The sequence below is a fragment of the Macaca thibetana genome, chromosome 20 (assembly GCF_024542745.1).
Source record: "Macaca thibetana thibetana isolate TM-01 chromosome 20, ASM2454274v1, whole genome shotgun sequence".
NCBI lineage: Eukaryota > Metazoa > Chordata > Mammalia > Primates > Cercopithecidae > Macaca > Macaca thibetana.
The window spans coordinates 75,196,172-75,216,137 of record NC_065597.1 but is presented as its reverse complement, the minus strand read 5'-3'; the positions used below and the strand labels follow the sequence as shown (position 1 = coordinate 75,216,137).

General features: G+C 56.7%; 1 protein-coding gene across 2 annotated transcripts in view; it reads left to right on the top strand.

Annotated features, from left to right (window-relative positions):
- Positions 1-19,043, top strand: part of RAB11FIP3 (RAB11 family interacting protein 3) — a 103,001-nt gene extending 83,958 nt beyond the window's left edge. For both annotated transcript variants that reach the window (XM_050774677.1, XM_050774676.1), the window contains 8 exons: positions 2,309-2,402; positions 5,026-5,129; positions 9,271-9,411; positions 15,477-15,558; positions 16,295-16,432; positions 16,665-16,820; positions 17,004-17,144; positions 17,271-19,043. In XM_050774677.1, coding sequence (XP_050630634.1) covers positions 2,309-2,402; positions 5,026-5,129; positions 9,271-9,411; positions 15,477-15,558; positions 16,295-16,432; positions 16,665-16,820; positions 17,004-17,144; positions 17,271-17,384 — 970 coding nt within the window. In that variant the 3' untranslated portion in view covers positions 17,385-19,043. The remainder of the gene's footprint in view (positions 1-2,308; positions 2,403-5,025; positions 5,130-9,270; positions 9,412-15,476; positions 15,559-16,294; positions 16,433-16,664; positions 16,821-17,003; positions 17,145-17,270) is intronic.
- The last annotated feature ends 923 nt before the right edge of the window (positions 19,044-19,966 follow it).

The following is a 19,966-nucleotide window of genomic DNA, read 5'->3' as shown; positions in this document are numbered from 1 at the left end:
TCTCCTCAGGGTAGGCTCTGGGTTGCAGCTTCCTGCCTGGAGTGGCTCATATTTGGGGGCAAGGTCATCGGCGTTTAAGGGCAGCGACTGGCCAAGAACATGATCCGCGTCAGCAGCAGCTTTTGAGAATCTGATGAAATTCCCAGGGCCCCGGAAGGGCGCTGGTGTGTTCCAGCTGGTGCACGTTCTCAGGGCTTGTCTCCAGGGGCAAAGATACCTTCTTTTTTCCTCCTCAGAGCGTTTATGGGGAAAAAGATGGAAATGTTCAAGCCCAGTCCATACTAAGAAGCAAATCAAACTTCATACACTTGGTAGACATTTTCAGTGGAAAAACACTAACATTTTATGGAATTCTTACCCTGCTATGTCCCTAGCCAAGCTGTTTGTATGCAGGACCTTGGTCCAACCTCAATTGCCTGTATACCCCGATTTCATAGGCAAGGAAGCTGGGAGAAAGTCCCCCCATTTCACAAGCAAGGAAGCTGGGAGAGGGTCCCCCCATTTCATAGGCAAGGAAGCTGGGAGAGGGTCCCCCCCTTCATAGGCAAGGAAGCTGGGAGAGGGTCCCCCCACTTCATAGGCAAGGAAGCTGAGAGAGGATCCCCCCATTTTACAGGCAAGGAAGCTGGGAGAGGGTCCCCCCATTTCATAGGCAAGGAAGCTGGGAGAGGGTCCCCCCATTTCATAGGCAAGGAGGCAAGGAAGCTGGGAGAGGGTCCCCCCGTTTCATAGGCAAGGAAGCTGGGAGAGGATCCCCCCCATTTCATAAGCAAGGAAGCTGGGAGAAGGTCCCCCCATTTCATAGGCAAGGAGGCAAGGAAGCTGGGAGAGGGTCCCCCCGTTTCATAGGCAAGGATGCTGGGAGAGGATCCCCCCATTTCACAGGCAAGGAAGCAGGGAGGGGGTTCCCCCATTTCATAGGCAAGGAAGCTGAGAGAGGATCCCCCTGTTTTACAGGCAAGGAAGCTGGGAGAGGGACCCCCCGTTTCATAGGCAAGGAAGCTGGGAGAGGATCCCCCATTTCACAGGCAAGGAAGCTGGGAGAGGATCCCCCCATTTCATAGGCAAGGAAGCTGAGAGAGGATCCCCCCGTTTTACAGGCAAGGAAGCTGGGAGAGGGTCCCATTTTACAGGCAAGGAAGCTGGGAGAGGGTCCCCCCATTTCACAGGCAAGGAAGCTGGGAGAGGGTTCTCCCATTTCACAGGCAAGGAAGCTGGGAGAGGGTCCCCCCATTTCACAGGCAAGCTGGGAGAGGGTCCCCCCATTTCATAGGCAAGGAAGCTCAGAGAGGGTCCCCCCATTTCACAGGCAAGGAAGCTGGGAGAGGGCCAGTGCTTTTTTACAGTCACGCAGTTGTGAGCATCAGGCTATCAGCCCGGAGCCTGGCTCGGTACTGAGGCTCCCAGGATGTATAAAGAACTGAACACGCGCCTTTGCTGTTGGCTCTTCTGTGCGAGTGCTCTGAGAGTTTTCTGTGCTCCCAGCAAGTTGGGGTTGGTGTAGATTCACCACAGCGAATCTGGCCCAGTGGTGACCACGAGCACGTGCTGACTGCGCGCCGAAGTTCACGCTGCCTGGAGCAGCTCCTGCCCCGAGGCGGCAGCCTATGGGCTGGCTGCATCCACGCAGGACCACGGGGCTGTGTCCCGGAGCCTGGCCCAGGTAGTAACCTGGCATGGCCTGCAGGGCTGGGGACGCGTCCACAGGAGCTGGTGCCCCAGAGGACACGTGTGTCTGGTGTCTTCCTGGACTTGGTTGGACCGGTTTCCCAGTGTGTCCGTGAGGTTGACACTGAGTGAGACTTCCGGGATTGACACTTTTCCTGGGACCCTCACTGTTCCTGCCGCAGAGAGCACCTGTGAAAGTCCGAGATGAAGAATGTGTACAGGGGAGGTGTATGCAGGTCGAGGTCCTGAGCTGATGTCTCACGGGCTTCTGGTAGAGACGAGATTGTTCGTGTCTCTGTGAAGAAGGACACGTTTTATTGCTGCCAAGTACAAAGTCCTCTGCCACTCGCTGGCCAGGACTGAGGTCGTGTTCTGTCAGGTTCCAAAGAGCGCCAGGAGGACTCTGAGACCACAGAGCACGGCCTGCTTTCTCCCAGCCCCTGGTAAAGATGTCCAGCCTGGGACCTCCCCCTGTATATAATGCTTTAAGTGGGAGAAGACCACCACCCAGATCAGGGGAGGACCTGTCCCCTACAATGCTGCCGCCTGCTTTTCAGATTGACTTGGGAGTGCTTGTGCTGACGGAGCTTGTCCTGTGGTTTTTCCCTTTCTTCCCTCTGTTACTGTTCCTTTTCCATAGGTACCTGCACCAGTCAGGGGCCCTGACTATGGAGGCCCTGGAGGACCCTTCCCCCGAGCTCGTGGAGGGCCCAGAGGAGGACATTGCTGACAAGGTAGGTCCTGCAGGGCTGGGTAGCGGCAAGTAGGGGATTTAGACACAGCCATGTCTGAGGGCCTCTGCAGACATCCCGGGAGGTGGGGACAGCACAGCCGGAGGTGACCCCATGTCATCCAGGGCTCCCCAGACCCTCTGCTCTTCGGCAAGTTTCCCCAAGGGATCTTGTGGGCATGTGATAAAAAGGAGTCTTCCTGTTGTGCACAAAGGGCCAGCTGGGAGGGGTGGACTGGGCAGTGAATGAGAGCCCTCAGGGATCCCACCCCCACTGTGTCTGAGTTGGGTTGGGGGACACCCAGACATTCAGTCCCATGGAGACGCGACCTGGGGCACCCATGATTTGGGAGAAGAAGGCTGCCCCTGCAGTGACTGCAGAGCCAGCAACCTGAGGAACAGGCTTCTCCTGGGGACTTAAATGGAATGGGTGGCAGCAGCCAGGGCAAGGCAGCCTTGCCGTGGTCAAGACCCGCTTTTCAGCCGGATGTGGTGGCTCATGCCTGTAATCCCAGCACATTAGGAGGCCCAGGTGGGCCGATCACTTGAGGTCAGGAGTTTTGAGATCAGCCTGGCCAACATAGTGAAAGCCCGTCTTTACTAAAAATACACATGGTAGCCAGGTGTGGTGGCGGGCACCTGTAATCCCAGCTACTCGGGAGGCTGAGGCAGGAGAATCGCTTGAACCTGGGAGGCGGAGATTGCAGTGAGCTGAGATTGTGCCACTGCACTCCAGCCTGGGTGACAGAGCCTGACTCTGTCTCACCTCCTGCACCCCCTCACCTCCTGTGACCTCTTCACTTCCTCCTGTACCCCCTCAATTCCTCCTGTACCCCTCATCTCCTGTACCCCCTCACCCTCCTATACCCCCTCACCTCTTCTTGCATCCCCCTCACCTCTTCCTGTACTCCCTCACCTCCTGCATCCCCCTCACCTCCTCCTGTACCCCCCACCTCCTCCTGTACCCCACCACCTCCTGCACCCCCAACCTCCTCTTGTACCTCCCACCTCTTCCAGTACCCCCATCTTCTCCTGTACTCCCTCACCTCCTGCATCCCCCTCACCTCCTCCTGTACCCCCCACCTCCTCCTGTACCCCACCACCTCCTGCACCCCCACCACCTCCTGCACCCCCACCACCTCCTGCACCCCCACCACCTCCTGCACCCCCACCACCTCCTGCACCCCCACCACCTCCTGCACCCCCACCACCTCCTGCACCCCCACCTCCTCCTGTACCCCCACCACCTCCTGTACCCCACCACCTCCTGCACCCCCACCACCTCCTGCACCCCCACCACCTCCTGCACCCCCACCTCCTCCTGTACCCCCCACCTCCTCCTGTACCCCCACCACCTCCTGTACCCCCACCACCTCCTGCACCCCCACCACCTCCTGTACCCCCACCACCTCCTGTACCCCCACCACCTCCTGTACCCCCACCACCTCCTGCACCCCCACCTCCTCCTGTACCCCCCACCTCCTCCTGTACCCCCACCACCTCCTGTACCCCCACCACCTCCTGCACCCCCACCTCCTCCTGTACCCCCACCACCTCCTGTACCCCCACCACCTCCTGTACCCCCACCACCTCCTGTACCCCCAACCTCCTCTTGTACCTCCCACCTCTTCCTGTACCCCCATCTTCTCCTGTACCCCCTCACCTCCTCTTGTACCCCCTTACCTCCTCCTGTACCCCACCTCCTCTTGTACCTCCCACCTCCTGTACCCCCACCTCCTCCTGTACCCCCTCACCTCCTGCACCCCCCCACCTTCTGTACCTCCCACCTTCTCCTGTACCCCATCTTCTGTACCCCCTCACCTCCTCCCATACTGCTCACCTCCTCATGTACCCCCTCACCTCCTCCTGTACCTCCCACCTCCTCCTGCACCCTCTCACCTCCTCTATCCCCCTCACATTCTCCTGAACCCCCCTCACCTCCTATACCCCCTCATTTCTTCCTGCACTCCCTCACCTCCTGTATCCCCTCATCTCCTGTGCCCCCTTACCTCCTCCTGCACCCCACCTCCTCCTGTACCCCATCACCTTCTGTACCTCACCTCCTCTTGCACCCCCACCTCCTCCTCCCTACAACTTCTCTAGCATCTCAAGTCTGCTGACCCAGGCTGAGTCCTCCTCTGCTCCCTTTACTCCTTCTCCTACCTCTGCAGGTGTCTGACTTTATCTTGATGTGAACTCTCTGAGGGAGGGAGGGACCGAGACATGAGTCTGTTCGTCCCTTGCATCCATGGGCACCTGGGCTGCCTCTGTGAGCTGCATCTGGCTGAGCAGAGACCCAACTGTGTGTTGGGGGCAGAGTCTTGCTGCCCATGAGCCAGCCAGTCCAAAGGCACCCCTGGGCCTCTAGCTCTCGGAGCTGCGGCAATGTGTGCATTTGTGGTGTCGAGATGACAGTACTTCCCAAGCCCCCGGCCCCATTAGGAGCTGCATCTTCTTGGGTTTATGGGACAAGTTCCAAGGGTAAGTTGGATCCGACACCAGCCTAGCTAGGTGGATCTGATTCTGTGCTGAGAAAATCCCCAGGCGGCCTCCCAGGTAGTTCCCTTGGGGGTGCAGGCCCTTCTGCTTCTGACTACCTGACCCTGAAGCCTGGTCTCATTGCCAAGGTCGTCTTCCTGGAAAGGCGTGTGCTGGAGCTGGAAAAGGACACGGCAGCCACTGGCGAGCAACACAGCCGCCTGAGGCAGGAGAACCTGCAGCTGGTGCACAGGTGAGCCTGGGCCAGGAGACCTGGGCCTCTGCGTAGTGCCTCCTGTGCCCACCTGTCAGCCCCCATTTACTTCTCTTTACCTCACACAGCAGGGGCTTGGCCACCGGTCCATCCCAGGGTGGAGCCGGCTGAGGGGTGGTGCCGGGTGGTCATCTGAGCCTACCCACTGGGCTGCAGGCAGGAGACTTGAGGCTCTGACTGGTGCTCTCGTGGGGAGTTGTCCATGAACCCTAGACACACAGAGGGCCAGAGGAGGGCACTGCCTCCCTCTCGGGAGTGTGAGACCTGACCCACCCAGAGGAGGAGCTGACTGCAAACCCACGCAGTGCCCAGCCTCGCCAGCAGGCCTGGAGGTGCAGCTCTCCCACTCTGGTCCATACGAGGTGTGCCCATCCTGGAAGAATGCAGGTTAGGGAAGTTGCTCAGCCGCAGAAAGCGAAATGAGCAGAGACTGCTGAGTACGTGACAGGATGCACAGTCTCATCACTGTGGGCAGGAGTGCTAGGGAGGAAGCGAAGTGTGACGCCGTGTTTGCAGAGAAAGAGTGGGAGCTGCTTACCCCACTCTCGTTTGCAGACTTTTCTTAGAATACTGTGTAATTCTCAGTGTTTTTCAAACGAGGCACGCCATGTTGTCTCATAGCCGATTTGCAGTACTGTTTCTCATGCAAAGTAAGATGAGCTTGGCCCAGGAGTCATCTACCCAGGCTGTGCCACCTGGAGCTGGGCACCGGCAGCCTCTTGGGGGCAGAGGAGGCAGCCAGGAGGCCTGTGAGGCACCTGGGGAATCTGCAGAAGAGGTTCTTCCTGTGAGCTTCTGCTCCCTGCCCAGCTGCCCGGGCACATCCCTGCCCTTCCACGTATTCTCAGCTCAGCCAAGGGCCCTGTCCCTTGAAGCTTCAGTGTCTTCATTACCACTGACCAGGTAGATTCAGGGCTCTGAGCAGCCTGCACACACGTGTGTTGGCAGCAGGGCATTTGCAGTCAGCACTCCCAAAGCCCCCAAGCCCTCACCTTGCACCGTACTAACATGCGTGACCCGCCCTTCAGCTTCAGATCCATCTGCCCTGTGAGCGCTGAAAATGTCTCATGGGATCGTGGGCGTAACTTGCACATCATTTTAATTCTAACAAAGCAAAGCACATTCTCTTGTGGAGTGAAGACCCTGGGCTCTGCGGCTGCCCGTTCTCCAGGATTCTCAGCAGAGGAGGGCCTGCCGCCGGCCCCTGCTGCCTTGTGGAGAGGGGCCAGGCATGCTGGCGAAGGGGCTGGGCTCCAGTAGTGTGCTACACATATGCTGCGCCTCCAGAGACCACTGTCTCCTCCTTGTCAAGGAGAATCTGGAGGGGCCGCCAGACATGCTTGTTTTTTGTTTTTTTAAGAGACAGGGCCTCCCTCTGTTGCTCAGGCTGAGTGCTGACTACAGCCTCTACCTCCCAGACACAAGCGACCTGCCTACCTCTCAGCCTTCGATGTAGCTGGGACTACAGGTGTGCGCCACCACGCCCAGCCTTTTTTTTTTTTTTTTTTTTTTTGAGACACGGCCTCGCTCTGTCTCCAGGCTGGCGTGCAGTGGCGCAATCTTGGCTCACCGCAACCTCCACATCCTGGATTCAAGCGATTCTTCTGCCTCAGCTTCCTGAGTAGCTGGGACTACAGGCATGCACCACCATGCTGGGCTAATTTTTTTATTTTTAGTAGAGACAGGGTTTCACCATATTGACCAGGCTGGTCTCGAACTCCTGACCTTGTGATCTGCCATCCTCAGCCTCCCAAAGTGCTGGGATTACAGGCATGAGCCACCGTGCGCGGCCTACTTTTTAAATTTTTTGTAGAGATGAGGTCGCACCATGTTGCCCATGCTGGTCTCAAATGCCTGGCCTCAAGCGATCCTCCTACCTTGGCCCCCCAAAGTGCTGAAATCAGAGGCGTGAGCCACTGTGTCCAGCCTAGATGCCTTTGTTGAGCTGACTGTCAAGGTTTCATTTGAGTCTGGAGTATGTTCATCAGTTTTCCGTGTGTGTGGTGTGAAGTCCACCCTGCTGCCTTGCTCCGCCCACTGACCATCTGCAGCGCAGCCCCGGCCACATTCAGTTCCTGTGGCTGTTCCCTGTGGTGCTCACCTCCACTGTCCTAAACAACACGTTACCCGTTTTCAGTATCATCTGCCCGTCCTGAGCCATTTGCTCTCTAGCCGTGCCGTACAGCTGCCATCCTGGGAATTCCAAGTGCTTCCCCTGGGTTTGAGTCCTTATTTTCTGGGTCCCACGTTTTCTTCTTTTTGCCAACTCGTTTTCTGAGGACGTCACTGATAGTTGCCTGGAAGAGGGAGCACAGGAGCCAGATGCTCTGAGAACTGCTTGTGTGGAAGTGCTTAGTCCTCCCACCCCTGCTCCAGTCCATAGCGTAGCTGGGCATAAAATTCTAGGTCAGAAATTGAATTCCCTGAGAATTTGAAGACCTCTGACCCCGTGCTGTGACTGAGGACCCGCTGTTGCCGCAGGGCCTTGCTATTCTCCGTAACTTCTGTTTCCCACCCTACATACTTGGATGAGGATCTTGTATTATTTGCCGTGCCATGCACCTGGTTTTCAGCCTTCAGTTTGTTGTTTTGTGTTTTGAGACAGAGCCTTGCTGTATCGCCCAGGCTGGAGTGCAATGGTGCAATCTCTGCTCACTGCAACCTCTGCCTCCCGGGTTCAAGCAATTCTGCTTCAGCCTCCCAAGTAGCTGGGATTATAGGCATGTGCCACTGCGCCTGGCTAATTTTTGTATTTTTAGTAGATTCGGGATTTCACCACATTGGTCACGATGGTCTCGAACTCCCGATCTCAGGTGATCCGCCCACCTCGGCCTCCCAGAGTGCTGGGATTACAGGCGTGAGCCCAACATCTTGATCGGAGGTTTAGATCATCCTTCCCACACTTTCAGTTCCCGGGAGCTGTTCCTTGTTGTCTGTCTCTTCTGCAGCGGCCCGCCCTGACCCTGCAGCTGTGGCTCTTGGCTCGCGGAGGGCACTGGCTCAGGGACCTTTCCTCACTGTCTCCTGCATCATGTGTCTCCCTGGGGTCCTCGCTTGGTGTTTGCTTTGGCCAGTTCCTGTTGAAAGCTTGCCTGTTGTGTCTGGTGATCTTTGGCCATCCGTCCACTCCTGCGTGTGAGGCACCACAAGGCTCTGTGCAAGGCAGGGCTTCAAGGCCTGGGCTGTGCTGTGTCAGTGGGCAGGGACTGTGCCCTTCTCTTTGGGACAGTCCAGTCCTGTCTCCTGCAGGTGGTTGTGAAGATCTAGGGAAGGCCAGGGTCTCCCCGCCCCGTGGGAATGTCGTCTTTTCCCTGTGGTCTAGCTGACACCTGCCCTGCCTCTGCTCTGAGGTGACCTGGATGGGACTGGTCTCTATACCCACTTCCCCAGCCTGGAGGGGACTGGGAGCAGAGTGGGCCCCCCTCCACTTGTGGCCCCTCACAGCCTCTGGGGCCCAGATGTGCCCAGCAGCCAGAGGTAGACTCGTCCTGGCTCCCATGTGGACCTGGCACTCAGGAAGCCTCGTGAGCACCTTTGGGAGATGTGCCATGAACCGACTATACTGCAGCTGAAGGCAGACACCGCCCGCACACTCAGTTCCCCGGTGTTCAGCTGCCACGGGCCATGTGCTTCATCAGACTCACTTCCTGGAAATGCTGTGGCCCTTGGACCCTGGTACCTTCACGTTCCTTCCCGAGGCTCCGAGGCTCCGAGGCTCCGTGCCTCTGGGCCCTGAGCTCACTCACTGTGTGTAGTGGCCGCAGGTGGAGCAGCTGCATGAACAGAGTGCACCAGGGGCGGTCACCTGGCGGGCTCGGGCCCTCGGGGTGCTGCAGTCCACACAGCACAAGCGGGCAGTGCCTGTGGGTATCAGCTGGGCCGGGGTGCAGTGGACACTGCTCTGGCCACCCCTAGCTGCCTTTAGTGTGGGAGGCGAGGCTATCTGGGGGTGTGTGCGCTGCTTCAGAACTGCCTTGACCAGAGCTCGGGGATGCCCTTCTCGGCCCTCCTCCCTGGTGGCGGCAGGTTCTCTGGAGGTCCTGAGGCAACTTCTGGGCATGGGTGGAGCCACTGCACACCCTGCCTGGAGACAGCTCAGCTCCTCCTTTTGCCTTTCAAGAGCAAACGCCCTGGAGGAGCAGCTGAAGGAGCAGGAGCTGAGAGCCTGCGAGATGGTCCTGGAAGAGACCCGGCGGCAGAAGGAGCTCCTGTGCAAGATGGAGAGGGAGAAGAGCATCGAGATCGAGAACCTGCAGGCCAGGTAGGCGGTTCCCAACAGCCCGCCCATCCCAGAATGCTGTAGGCCAGGTAGGAGAGGTTCTCTGACAGCCTTTCCACCCCAGAACGCTGCAGTGGCTAGGAATAACCTGAATTTTAGAAAAAGGGGAAAAGCTATGTGGTGAAGACCTTAAAACTCCCCAAAAAGCCACAAGAAATCAGTTCAAAGACTGACCCTGTGTGGCTGTTGGTTTCTCTAAATCTACGTCTACAATATATCCAGTCTGTTTAAAACACTAATTTTTTTTTGTTTTTTGTTTTGTTTTTTGGGGTTGTTTTTTTTGAGACAGAGTCTTGCTCTCTCCCCCAGGCTGGAGTGCAGTGGCGCGATTACAGCCCACTGCAAGCTCTGCCTCCCGGGTTCACATCATTCTTCTGCCTCAGCCTCTCAAGTAGCTGGGACTACAGGTGCCCACCACCACACCCAGCTAATTTTTTTGCATAAAATACCAATCTTTTTTTAAGGGAACTTGACAAAATTACTTTTACATTCATCTGGAGACATAGCCTTGGATGAGTCAGAAAAAGTGGGAAAACAATAAGGAAGAAGATTAATGATACTATATTAAAATATATCATAAAGGAGGCAGGGCACAGTGGCTCACGCCTGTAATCCCAGCACTTTGGGAGGCCGAGGTGGGTGGATCACTTGAGGTCAGGAGTGCAAGACCAGCCTGGCCAACAAGGTAAAACCCTGTCTCTACTAAACAAGAAAAAAAAGTCAGGCATGGTGGCACGCGCCTGTAATCTCAGCTACTTGGGAGGCCGAGGCATGAGAATCACTTAAACCCAGAGGCAGAGGTTGCAGTGAGCTGAGATTGTGCCACTGAACTCTAACCTGGATGACAGAGTGAGACTCCATCTCCAAAAACAATTTAATTAAAAAATATATATATATATAAAATAAAGGGAAAAATTATTTTTTATTTTTTTACTTATTTTTTAATTATTATTTTTTTTGATGGAGTCTTGCTCTGTCACCCAGGCTGGAGTGCAGTGGTGCAATCTCGACTCACTGCAAGCTCCGCCTCCCAGGTTCACGTCATTCTTCTGTCTCAGGCTCCCAAGTAGCTGGGACTACAGGCGCCTGCCATCACACCTGCCTAAATTTTTGTATTTTTAGTAGAGACAGGTTTCACAGTATTAGCCAGGATGGTCTCGATCTCCTGACCTCATGATCCAGCCGCCTTGGCCTCCCAAAGTGCTGGGATTATAGGCGTGAAACACGGCACCTGGCCTTTTTTTTTTTTTTGAGATCAAGTGTCGCCCTGTCTTCCAGGCTGGAGTGCAGGGAGCGATCTCAGCTCACCACAACCTCCATCTCCTTGGTTCAAGCAATTCTCCTGCCTCAGCCTCCCTAGTAGCTGGGACTACAGGCTCGCACCACTGCACCCGGCTATTTTTTGTATTTTTAGCAGAGATGGTGTTTCACCATGTTGGCCAGGATGGTCTTGAACTCTTGTGATCCACCTGCCTCGGCCTCCCAAAGTGCTGGGATTACAGGTGTGAGCCACTGTGCCCAGCCAAAACATCATTATTTTTAATAGCGATGGGGGTTCTTGCTGTGTTGCCCAGGCTGGTCTTGAACTGCTGGGCTCAAGCAATCCTCTCACCTCGCCCTCCCAAAGTGCTGGGATTACAGGCGTGAGCCACCGTGCCAGCCGAGGCACAAACTAATATTAAAGCAGCACAGTGCCTCGCGTACTTCTCCATCTGGGAACTCATGCTGTGGATTCCTGGTGTGTGTTTACAAATACATTTGCAAGGAACAGTTCTGTAAAGGTAAAAAGCATCAGGTAACTTAAAATACCTATAATCAGAGGAATCTAGAGTTGTCTATCCTTCTTGTGTGTCTGGGTAGTGAGAGTGGAGGAAGTTGTTTTATACAGTTTTTTGTTTGTCTGTCTGTTTTGAGATGGGGTCTTGCTCTGTGCCCTGGCTGGAGTGCAGTGGCTCTGTCATGGCTCACTGCAGACTTGAACTCCTGGGCTCAAGCAATCCTCCTGCCTCAGCCCCCGAGTCACTGGGGCTGTAAGTGTGCTCTATCATACCCGGCTAACTTTTCCTTTTTGGTAGAGATGAGGTCTTGCTATGTTGCCCAGGCTGGTCTTGAACTCTTAGCTTTAAGCAGTTCTCCCACCTTGGCCTCGTTTTGTTGCTGTTGTTGGGGTTTTTGGTTGTCGTTTTTTTTCCTTCCCCATACTCTCAGCAGAGCCACCTCAGCCTCTTAAAGTGCTGGGATTATGGGCCTGAACCACCTCATGTGGCTTCTTTAAACTGAGCATGTACTACTTTTAGATTTTGAAATACAGTTGCTTTAAATATTCATAAAGGGATTTCAGGTTCTTTTGCTTGTGTTCCTTCCAGCTCTTAAAGCTAAGATACTTGCCTTATCTAAGAAGAGCTCCTAGGCATTTTCAAAAGTGGGTGGCAGGAAGGAGCCTGCACGCAGAGAGCTGTGCGGGATGCCCTGCACAGGGGGGCCTCCGTGCCTGCCATCACATGGGGCGCCGTCTTCTGGGGAGCAAGGTCAGGGCAGCCAGGACAGTGTTCTCCCCTGGCCTTGGCACAGTGCAGTTGAGTGGGCTCCAAATTAAAGTACGTTTCTCGTCTGTGAGCACCAGGGAGCACCTCCCGTGGGACCTGTCCACTGGGGCTGAGGTTGAGGCACAGCTGTGTGGACATCCTGCCTCCTCTGTGTGCTCTGGTGTGGAGGGGCACAAGATAGGGGTCTCACAAGGCCCTCAGGGAGCAAGCAGGGCCCAGTGTCACTGCCTCTTGTGAGCAAGCCGCCTACCCGCCCTAAGCCCTTGGGGACAGTGCCACCGTGTTCTGGACCTTGTCAGTCTCCTGCAGCTTCTTGGAGTGGCCACCAGCAACCTTGTGGTTCTCAGGGCTGCTCAGGCCCTCAGAGGCCCCTGCAGTCAACCCAGCACGGAAGCCTCTGGCATCTTGGGGACTTCCCCAGCTTGGCCTCTGCCCGTCTGGTGTACAGGAAGACCCTGGTCAGTGCAATGACAGTCTCAGTCTGGGGTCCCTCAGGAGCAGAGGGCCAGGAGGCAGGACTCCCAGCACCTGCATCGGAACCTCCTGGGAGCAGCAGGGCTGGCCGTCTTTGCAGTTGCAGTGCCTAGAAAACAGCTGGATTTCAGGCGCGGGGCCTCAGTAGAGATGAAAGTTAAAGCTGAAAGGGCATAGAGAAGATGGAGGAGTGGAGAGACCGAAACTTTGGACATCCTTGTTTAGGGACCGGGAAAGAAAAATATGTGTCATCATTAGAATGGGGATGTACGAAGGTCACAGGCAGAGATCTGAATCTCAGGACACAGGGCCTGGAAGAGGTTCTAGGAAAGGCCAGGTACCTCTGGGAGTGGGGCCCCCAGGGGCCTCCAGAAAGTATGGGAGCCCCTGGCAGGCTACAGAGAGCTGGAGTGAAGGCTGATGGGGCCACAGTGGCATGTCCACAGAGGCCAGGGCCTGATTTGCGGGTTATGGCACCTGCTGAACCCCTGGCGTTGGGGTACATGACCCATCATCAGGCAGAGTGAACTGGGTGAACGTGGCCCTGGTGTGTGGTGCTTTCTAGCAGCATGTGAGCCAAGGAAGCCCAGGGAAGCCTTCGCTTTTGCCACGTAGCATAGCTCGTCCTTCCAAAAAATGTGAGTAGACTCCCCCGAGCCTGATACTGAAAGGAAAGAAGGCAGAAAGACTGACCCCAGCGCTGGGCAGAGCTGAGTGTGTCTGATGGACAGTGAGAGACTGGGGCAAGGAGGAAAGAAAGAGGGGCCAGGCTTCGGGAGGGCAGCGCTGCTGTGCGTGAAGCTGTGCAGCTCTGTATTTTCTTCTCTTTGCATGTCTGTAGTTTTGAAATTCAATAGAATTAAAACATAATTTGCTTTCAATAATTATGAACAAAACATGCAAGTGTTACTCTGAAAGGAGAAAACAACTGTAGGTAGAGCCATCTGGACTCCAGGGTTAGAGGTGGAGAATGGAACTTACTATGCTCTGGTCAGCAAAACAACAGGAAAGGCAGATGGCAAAGGTGTAGCCCAGAAAGCACAGCTGCACACACTCCTAACACACACAACACCCTGTGCCAGCAGCTACACCGGGGTTTGCATCTCGGGGCAGCCACGCAGGCGACACGTACCGGGGTTTGCATCTCGGGGCAGCCACGCAGGCGACACGTACCGGGGTTTGCATCTTGGGGCAGCCACGCAGGCGACACGTACCGGGGTTTGCATCTCGGGGCAGCCACGCAGGCGACACGTACCGGGGTTTGCATCTTGGGGCAGCCACGCAGGCGAGACGTACCGGGGTTTGCATCTTGGTACATGAAGGCTCAGAAGTGGGTAGCACCAGGAACTGTGGAAGTTGGGTGAAGGCAAGGCTCACACAGGAGGGTTCCCCCCCCCACATACAGCTGAGTCACACCCATCCCCACCCTAGAGGAGGAGTCTGGACTGCAGAGCACCAACACACACCGGAGTGACACCAGTGAGTGCCCTTGTCCTCCTGACGAACGCCTGTGGCCAAGGGTCTGACCAGCCCCAGACAAGTCCCTGGGAGCGTGCCTGTCCTGGGCACCCCGTGGCCTCCCTGGTGGTGCAGAGGCCAGCAGGTGCTCTTGGGAAGGGGTTGCATCTGCTTTGCCCCTGGTCTCAATCATCAGTTCTGCAAAGCAAGAGCAAGTCTCCTCCTGGGTAGAGGACACCTGAAGCCCTTCCCGCCCAGCCCTGTGCTTTTCCATCTTATACCCTCCTGGGTAGAGGACACTTGAAGCCCTTCCCGCCCAGCCCTGTGCTGCCCCTGGGTTTCCATCTTACACCAAATTCTGGGTGTGGGTGCAGGTTAGGTTGAATTAGAAGGGATGGCAGGGTAACAGGATAGTGAGGACAACTGGATTATGGAGAAGATCCAGGGCTCCTTGGAGAAATGGCCAGTTCTGAGGCTGGGACGGGAAAAGGCAGGCTGAGCCTGCAGCAGTGTGTAGTATCTGAAAATGAGGAAGTGCTTACACTAAACCCCCCCCCACCATGAGCACAGACACAGGGTATGTCAGAGGGACACGGGCCAGCTGAAGGAGTTGCCAGACGCCAAAGCTGGAACAGTTCAAGTAACAAACTCATAGTGATAGCATTGGATTACAATCCAAAACATAAAGTTCATGAGTCCATCGTGACACAAATAAATGACTATTAATAAACAGAGAAGAGGGCCGGGTGCGGTGGCTCACACCTGTAACCGCAGCACTTTGGGAGGCTGAGGTGGGTGGATCACCTGAAGTCAGGAGTTCAAGACCAGCCTGGCCAACATGGCAAAATCCCGTCTCTACTGAAAATACAAAAATTAGTCAGGCGTGATGGTGGGCACCTGTAATCCCAGCTACTCAGGAGGCTGAGGCAGGAGAATTGCTTGAACCCCAGGAGGTGGAGGTTGCAGTGAGCCAAGATTGCGCCACTGCACTCCAGCCTGGTGACAGAGTGAGACTCCTCCTCAAAAAAAATAAAATAAATAAAATAAAAAATAAGGCCGGGCACGGTGGCTCACGCCTGTAATCCCAGCACTTTGGGAGGCCGAGATGGGCGGATCATGAGGTCAGGAGATCAAGACCATCCTGGCTAACACGGTGAAACCCCGTCTCTAATAAAAATACAAAAAAAAATTAGCCGGGTGTGGTGGCGGGCGCCTGTAGTCCCAGCTACATGGGAGGCTGAGGCAGGAGAATGGCGTGAACCCGGGAGGCGGAGCTTGCAGTGAGCCGAGATTGTGCCACTGAACTCCAGCCTGGGCGACAGAGCGAGACTCCGTCTCAAAATAAATAAATAAATACAATAAAATAATAAAAAATAAAATCCTTCAAAGATTACAGAAAAGCTCTGCCCGGAGCACTTGGGTGGGCACCTAAGGACTGGCCCTGGTCATTTGGGGGTGTCTGTGTGTCACAGGGCAGCCCAGCAGGGTTTCCCTGAGACACGGGGCGCCCTGGTGCTGCAGAGGCACATGCTTCCCAGAGTGAGTTTCAGCTTTGCTCTCGTGTCCCAGGCTACAGCAACTGGACGAGGAGAACAGTGAGCTCCGGTCCTGCACGCCCTGTCTGAAGGCCAACATTGAGCGCCTGGAGGAGGTGAGCTGCCTACATCCTGGAGCTGTGGCTAGTGGGCCCAGCCCGTGCCCTGCCTGTGGGGCAGCCGAGGTAGCCCTGAGCTCTGTGCTGAGCAGGATGCTGTGCTGTGTGTGAGGGAACAGGGCCAGCTCAGGGCCCAGGCCACTGGAAGGCACCGGACCTGAAGGCACTGTTCCACCCACAGGAGCAGGGCCCAGAGGCTCACTCCTAGATGGACCCAGGGCTCTGAATCTGGGAATTGTCCTCCAAGGGGAAGGCATCAGCCAGCCACTCATGCCCCGACCCCTGCAGACGTGGAGGCAGAGGCTGCATGTGGGGTTCCCACACCCCAGCTCATCACTGTGAGACCTCCCTCCCCCCACCTCACCAGCTGTGCTCTGGGAAGCTCCCAGGAAGGATATTCTCAGAGCACTTGGGCCCTGGCTCCCGTGAACCAGAGGAGCCTGGCTGGAGCTGCCCATAGCCACTGAGTCAGGTCCTGTCCACACAAAGGTCCTTCCTGCCCCTCATGAGAAATGGCCCTCGTGGCCTGTGTGTGTGAGGCGCCCAGAGGCAGGTGGCCTTGACCTCCACTGAGAGGCAGGAAGGCTCAGACCCAGCCCTGTCGCGCTCCAACACGGGGGCTACCATGCTGCTGTTTGGGAGACTCAGAGACTGGAGGGACAGACGACTGGGGCAAGCTGCATGCACAGGTGGGAGGGCGACGCACATCCAGGGCAGGTGTCCACCCCTGCAGGAGAAGCAGAAGCTGTTGGATGAGATAGAGTCGCTGACGTTGCGGCTCAGCGAAGAGCAGGAGAACAAGAGGAGGATGGGGGACAGGCTGAGTCACGAGAGGCACCAGTTCCAGAGGGACAAGGAGGCCACACAGGAGGTGAGCTGGCACCCACCCTGCCCCATGTCAGTCCTGCCCCCAGCCTGCCCCAGGGGAAGCCTTTGTTTCCTAAGATGCTAGCTTTTGGCTGTGAGCTTTGGACATAGCTGCTGGTGTGTGTCGTCTTCCCGAGAGACGGCCAGATCAACCCTGAGGTTCTACAGCCAAGTGATGGCTGATGGTGTCCCCTGGGAGCCCAGGCCCCCCGGCTCACCCAGCGGTTGCCCTGCAGCTGATCGAGGACCTCCGAAAGCAGCTGGAGCACCTGCAGCTCCTGAAGCTGGAAGCTGAGCAGCGGCGGGGCCGCAGCAGCAGCATGGGCCTGCAGGAGTACCACAGCCGCGCCCGGGAGAGCGAGCTGGAGCAGGAGGTCCGCAGGCTGAAGCAGGTGGGCAGGCCTGGGCCTCCCTCCCTCACATTCCTGCAGAATGTTCCACAAGGCTGGTTGGGAAGGTGGGGACATGGAGGGTCAGCATCTGAGCTGGAGGCCTTTTTCCCTGGGCAGTCCTTGTCCCTGCTCAGCCATCTGCAGGGGCCACAGCCCAGTAGTGATGTTGCTATGCCCTCCCAGGACAACCGCAACCTTAAGGAGCAGAACGAGGAGCTGAACGGGCAGATCATTACCCTCAGCATCCAGGGCGCCAAGAGCCTCTTCTCCACAGCCTTCTCTGAGTCCCTGGCTGCAGAGATCAGCTCTGTCTCCCGAGATGAGGTAACACATCCCATGCCTGCACAGTGTGGCCTGGGGTTTACAGCCCGCACTGTCTGTGCGCTGTGGTTTATGCACTGTGGCCTGCGGCCCGTGCGCCTCAGCTCTGACTGCCTGCTCTCCCTACAGCTCATGGAGGCAATTCAGAAGCAGGAGGAGATCAACTTCCGCCTGCAGGACTACATCGACAGGATCATCGTGGCCATCATGGAGACCAACCCGTCCATCCTGGAGGTCAAGTAGAGGCAGGAAGGCCCAGCCTGGGCTGGATTCGGGACTCCAGCACCCTGGAGTGGTCCCATCACACCGTGAGGAGCCAAGACCAGCAGGTCCCACAGCCGACGGTGCCCAGAGCATGCAGGGAGTCCTCATGCAGCTGGGCTGGGGCCGCCAAAGACAGGGGCTGCCAAAGGGGCAGAGGGTGGTGGAGAGGAGAGGGAGAAAGGGAAGTCCCAGGGCCCGGGGTCCATAGAGGGTGAGGGTTGTGGCGGGGCCATCCATCAGCGCTGACCTTTCGGGGGGCCCAGAGCTTTCCAGCCCTAAGTCACCCTGGCTGTGAACGCCTGTACTTCAGTTCAGCAGGATGGGTTGGAGAGCCTCTCTGTGCAGAGGTGTGGGGTGAGCCCCGCTATGGCCTCCTTGTGGTGGTCCCTTTCCACATGCAGCCCTATTGGGAAGAAAGGAAGAAAACGGGTCCTTCCAGGGGTGCTGCTGCCTAAGCCACCCACACAAGTACCCTGGTGCCGTTTCACCCATGCTGAGCCGCTGCTGATGGCTGACGGGCTCCCGGACCCTCACCTCAGACATGGTGGTGCGGGAAGGACGGGTGGGCGAGGCTGGTGCATTTCCCCAGCTCTACCTACGCTGCTTGGGCCATTGCCCAGTCAGATGTGGTCACCTCAGTCCAGCTCTGGGGCCTCCAGGCCATGTGGCTGTTCCCATGGCCCATTCCTCGCTGCAGTAACCCCTGGGGGCTCTGACCACCTATGGGGGTCGGGCAGGAGCCACTGGGGCCCTCCACTCCGACATCAGGACCTGAGATTACAGCTGTGTGGCGCTCTCTCCCTGGGTGGGGTGGATGCTGCAGGCTCCTCTGGCTCCCAGGTGCTGCTTCTCCACAGGTGCGGCCTGACCTGGCCTCCTAAAGGCCACACCCTCCCCACGCACTTCCCAGGCCAGAGTCCAAACATCAGGAACCCTGTTTTCTTGTTTGTGTCTCACTTAGAAATCGTGGTTCTTCCCCGAGGGTGCGTGTTGTAGGAGGGAGAGGGCAGGGAAGACTCACAGCAGAGCGGGAGGGGCTGCGCTTCTCGGGTCCGCACCCCAGGCGCAGTGGTGTCACCCCGCAGGGCTGCAGGCCCGCCCCCGACCCCCAGCATTCCCGGGTGGGCCCAGACCCCATCACCAAGACTGGCCACCTGCTGCGTGTGAGTGCGCGCATGTGTGCGTGCGTGCGTGCGTGCACCTGTGTGGCCCCGCATCCACCGCCTTCCATGCTAGGATGTAAGAGGTCGCCTCCTATTGTACATTTGGGGAAAGCCTTGGGTGTAAATCAGTGTAAACTTGGAGGAGAAATTTTTCTATCATGTAGAGTAGGTATTTTTTATAGATTGAAGGTTGATCAATTTTTTAATACTTTCAAGAGAGAAAACTATCTGTGTATACACATGAAATATATATATATATATATGTATAATATATAAAGACTGGCACCCTGCCTCTCTGTGCCCAGGCCCAGCCCTGGTGACACGGCACCACTCAGCAGTGCTGTCGCTATAAGCATGGACTCCCAGGAGACAGTGTGGGAAACGCTCCTGCTTTAATTCCTCAAGAAACGGCTCTTCCTGCCTGGATGCAGGAGGGCAGGGGCCACCACAGATTAAAGCTGTTACTGCACACGCAGAGGCCGGCTCCTTCCTCCGGGGGGCCACAGGTGGGGTGGGAGTCTTGTGGGCCGGGCCCAGCTTCCCTCAAGGCGTCCGGGGCCATCAGTTGTCTGAGCTCAGAACCCAGGAGACGTGCCTGGCTCTGCAGCTTGGTCAGACCAAGACCCTTCCAAGGCTGCAGGATTGCACCTCCAGGTCCAGCAGAGCCTGGCAGCTTTCTGGCTAGGTTCTGGATCCTCACGAGTTGCTGAGACAGCATCAAGGTGGGGCCAGGGAAAGGGGGCAGCACAGGGCTGTGTGGGCCTCAGGAGGGCGGGGGGCCGGGCAAAGGGGGCAGCACAGGGCTGTGTGGGCATCACAGCTCTGGGTCAGTATCCCCGCCTCTGGGGATGTACGTCCCTTGTCGGGAGAGCTGTCAGCATGTCCCCAGGATGAAGAGAAGAAGCGGGGGGCAGGGCACAGAGGCTCACGCTATAATCTCAGCACTTTGGGAGGCCAAGGCAGGAAGATCGCTTGAACCCAGGAGTTTAAGACCAGCTTGGGCAACATAGCAAGGCCCCATCTCTAAAAAATAAATTAGCCAGGCTTGGTGGTGCACACTTGTAGTCCCAGTTCCTTGGGAGGCTGAGGTGGGAGAACTGCTTGAGCCCAGGAGATGGAGGTTACAGTGAGCTGTGATCACACCGCTACACTCCAGCCTGGGCGACAGAGCAAGACCCCATTTCAAAAAGAATTTAAAAGGGCAGTGATGTGCAGGGTGGTGGGAGAACACACCTCAGAAGAGGGGAGCACACACAGAACCAGCACCAGAGGCATAGGAAGGAGAGAAGGCAGGGCCCGATGGGAGTGGGCTCCTGAGGTCACAGGGGCAGCCAGGCAGTCTGAGAGCTTAGTGCCACTGCAGCCACAAGGAACGGCCTGTGGGGAGTGGTCCCATCT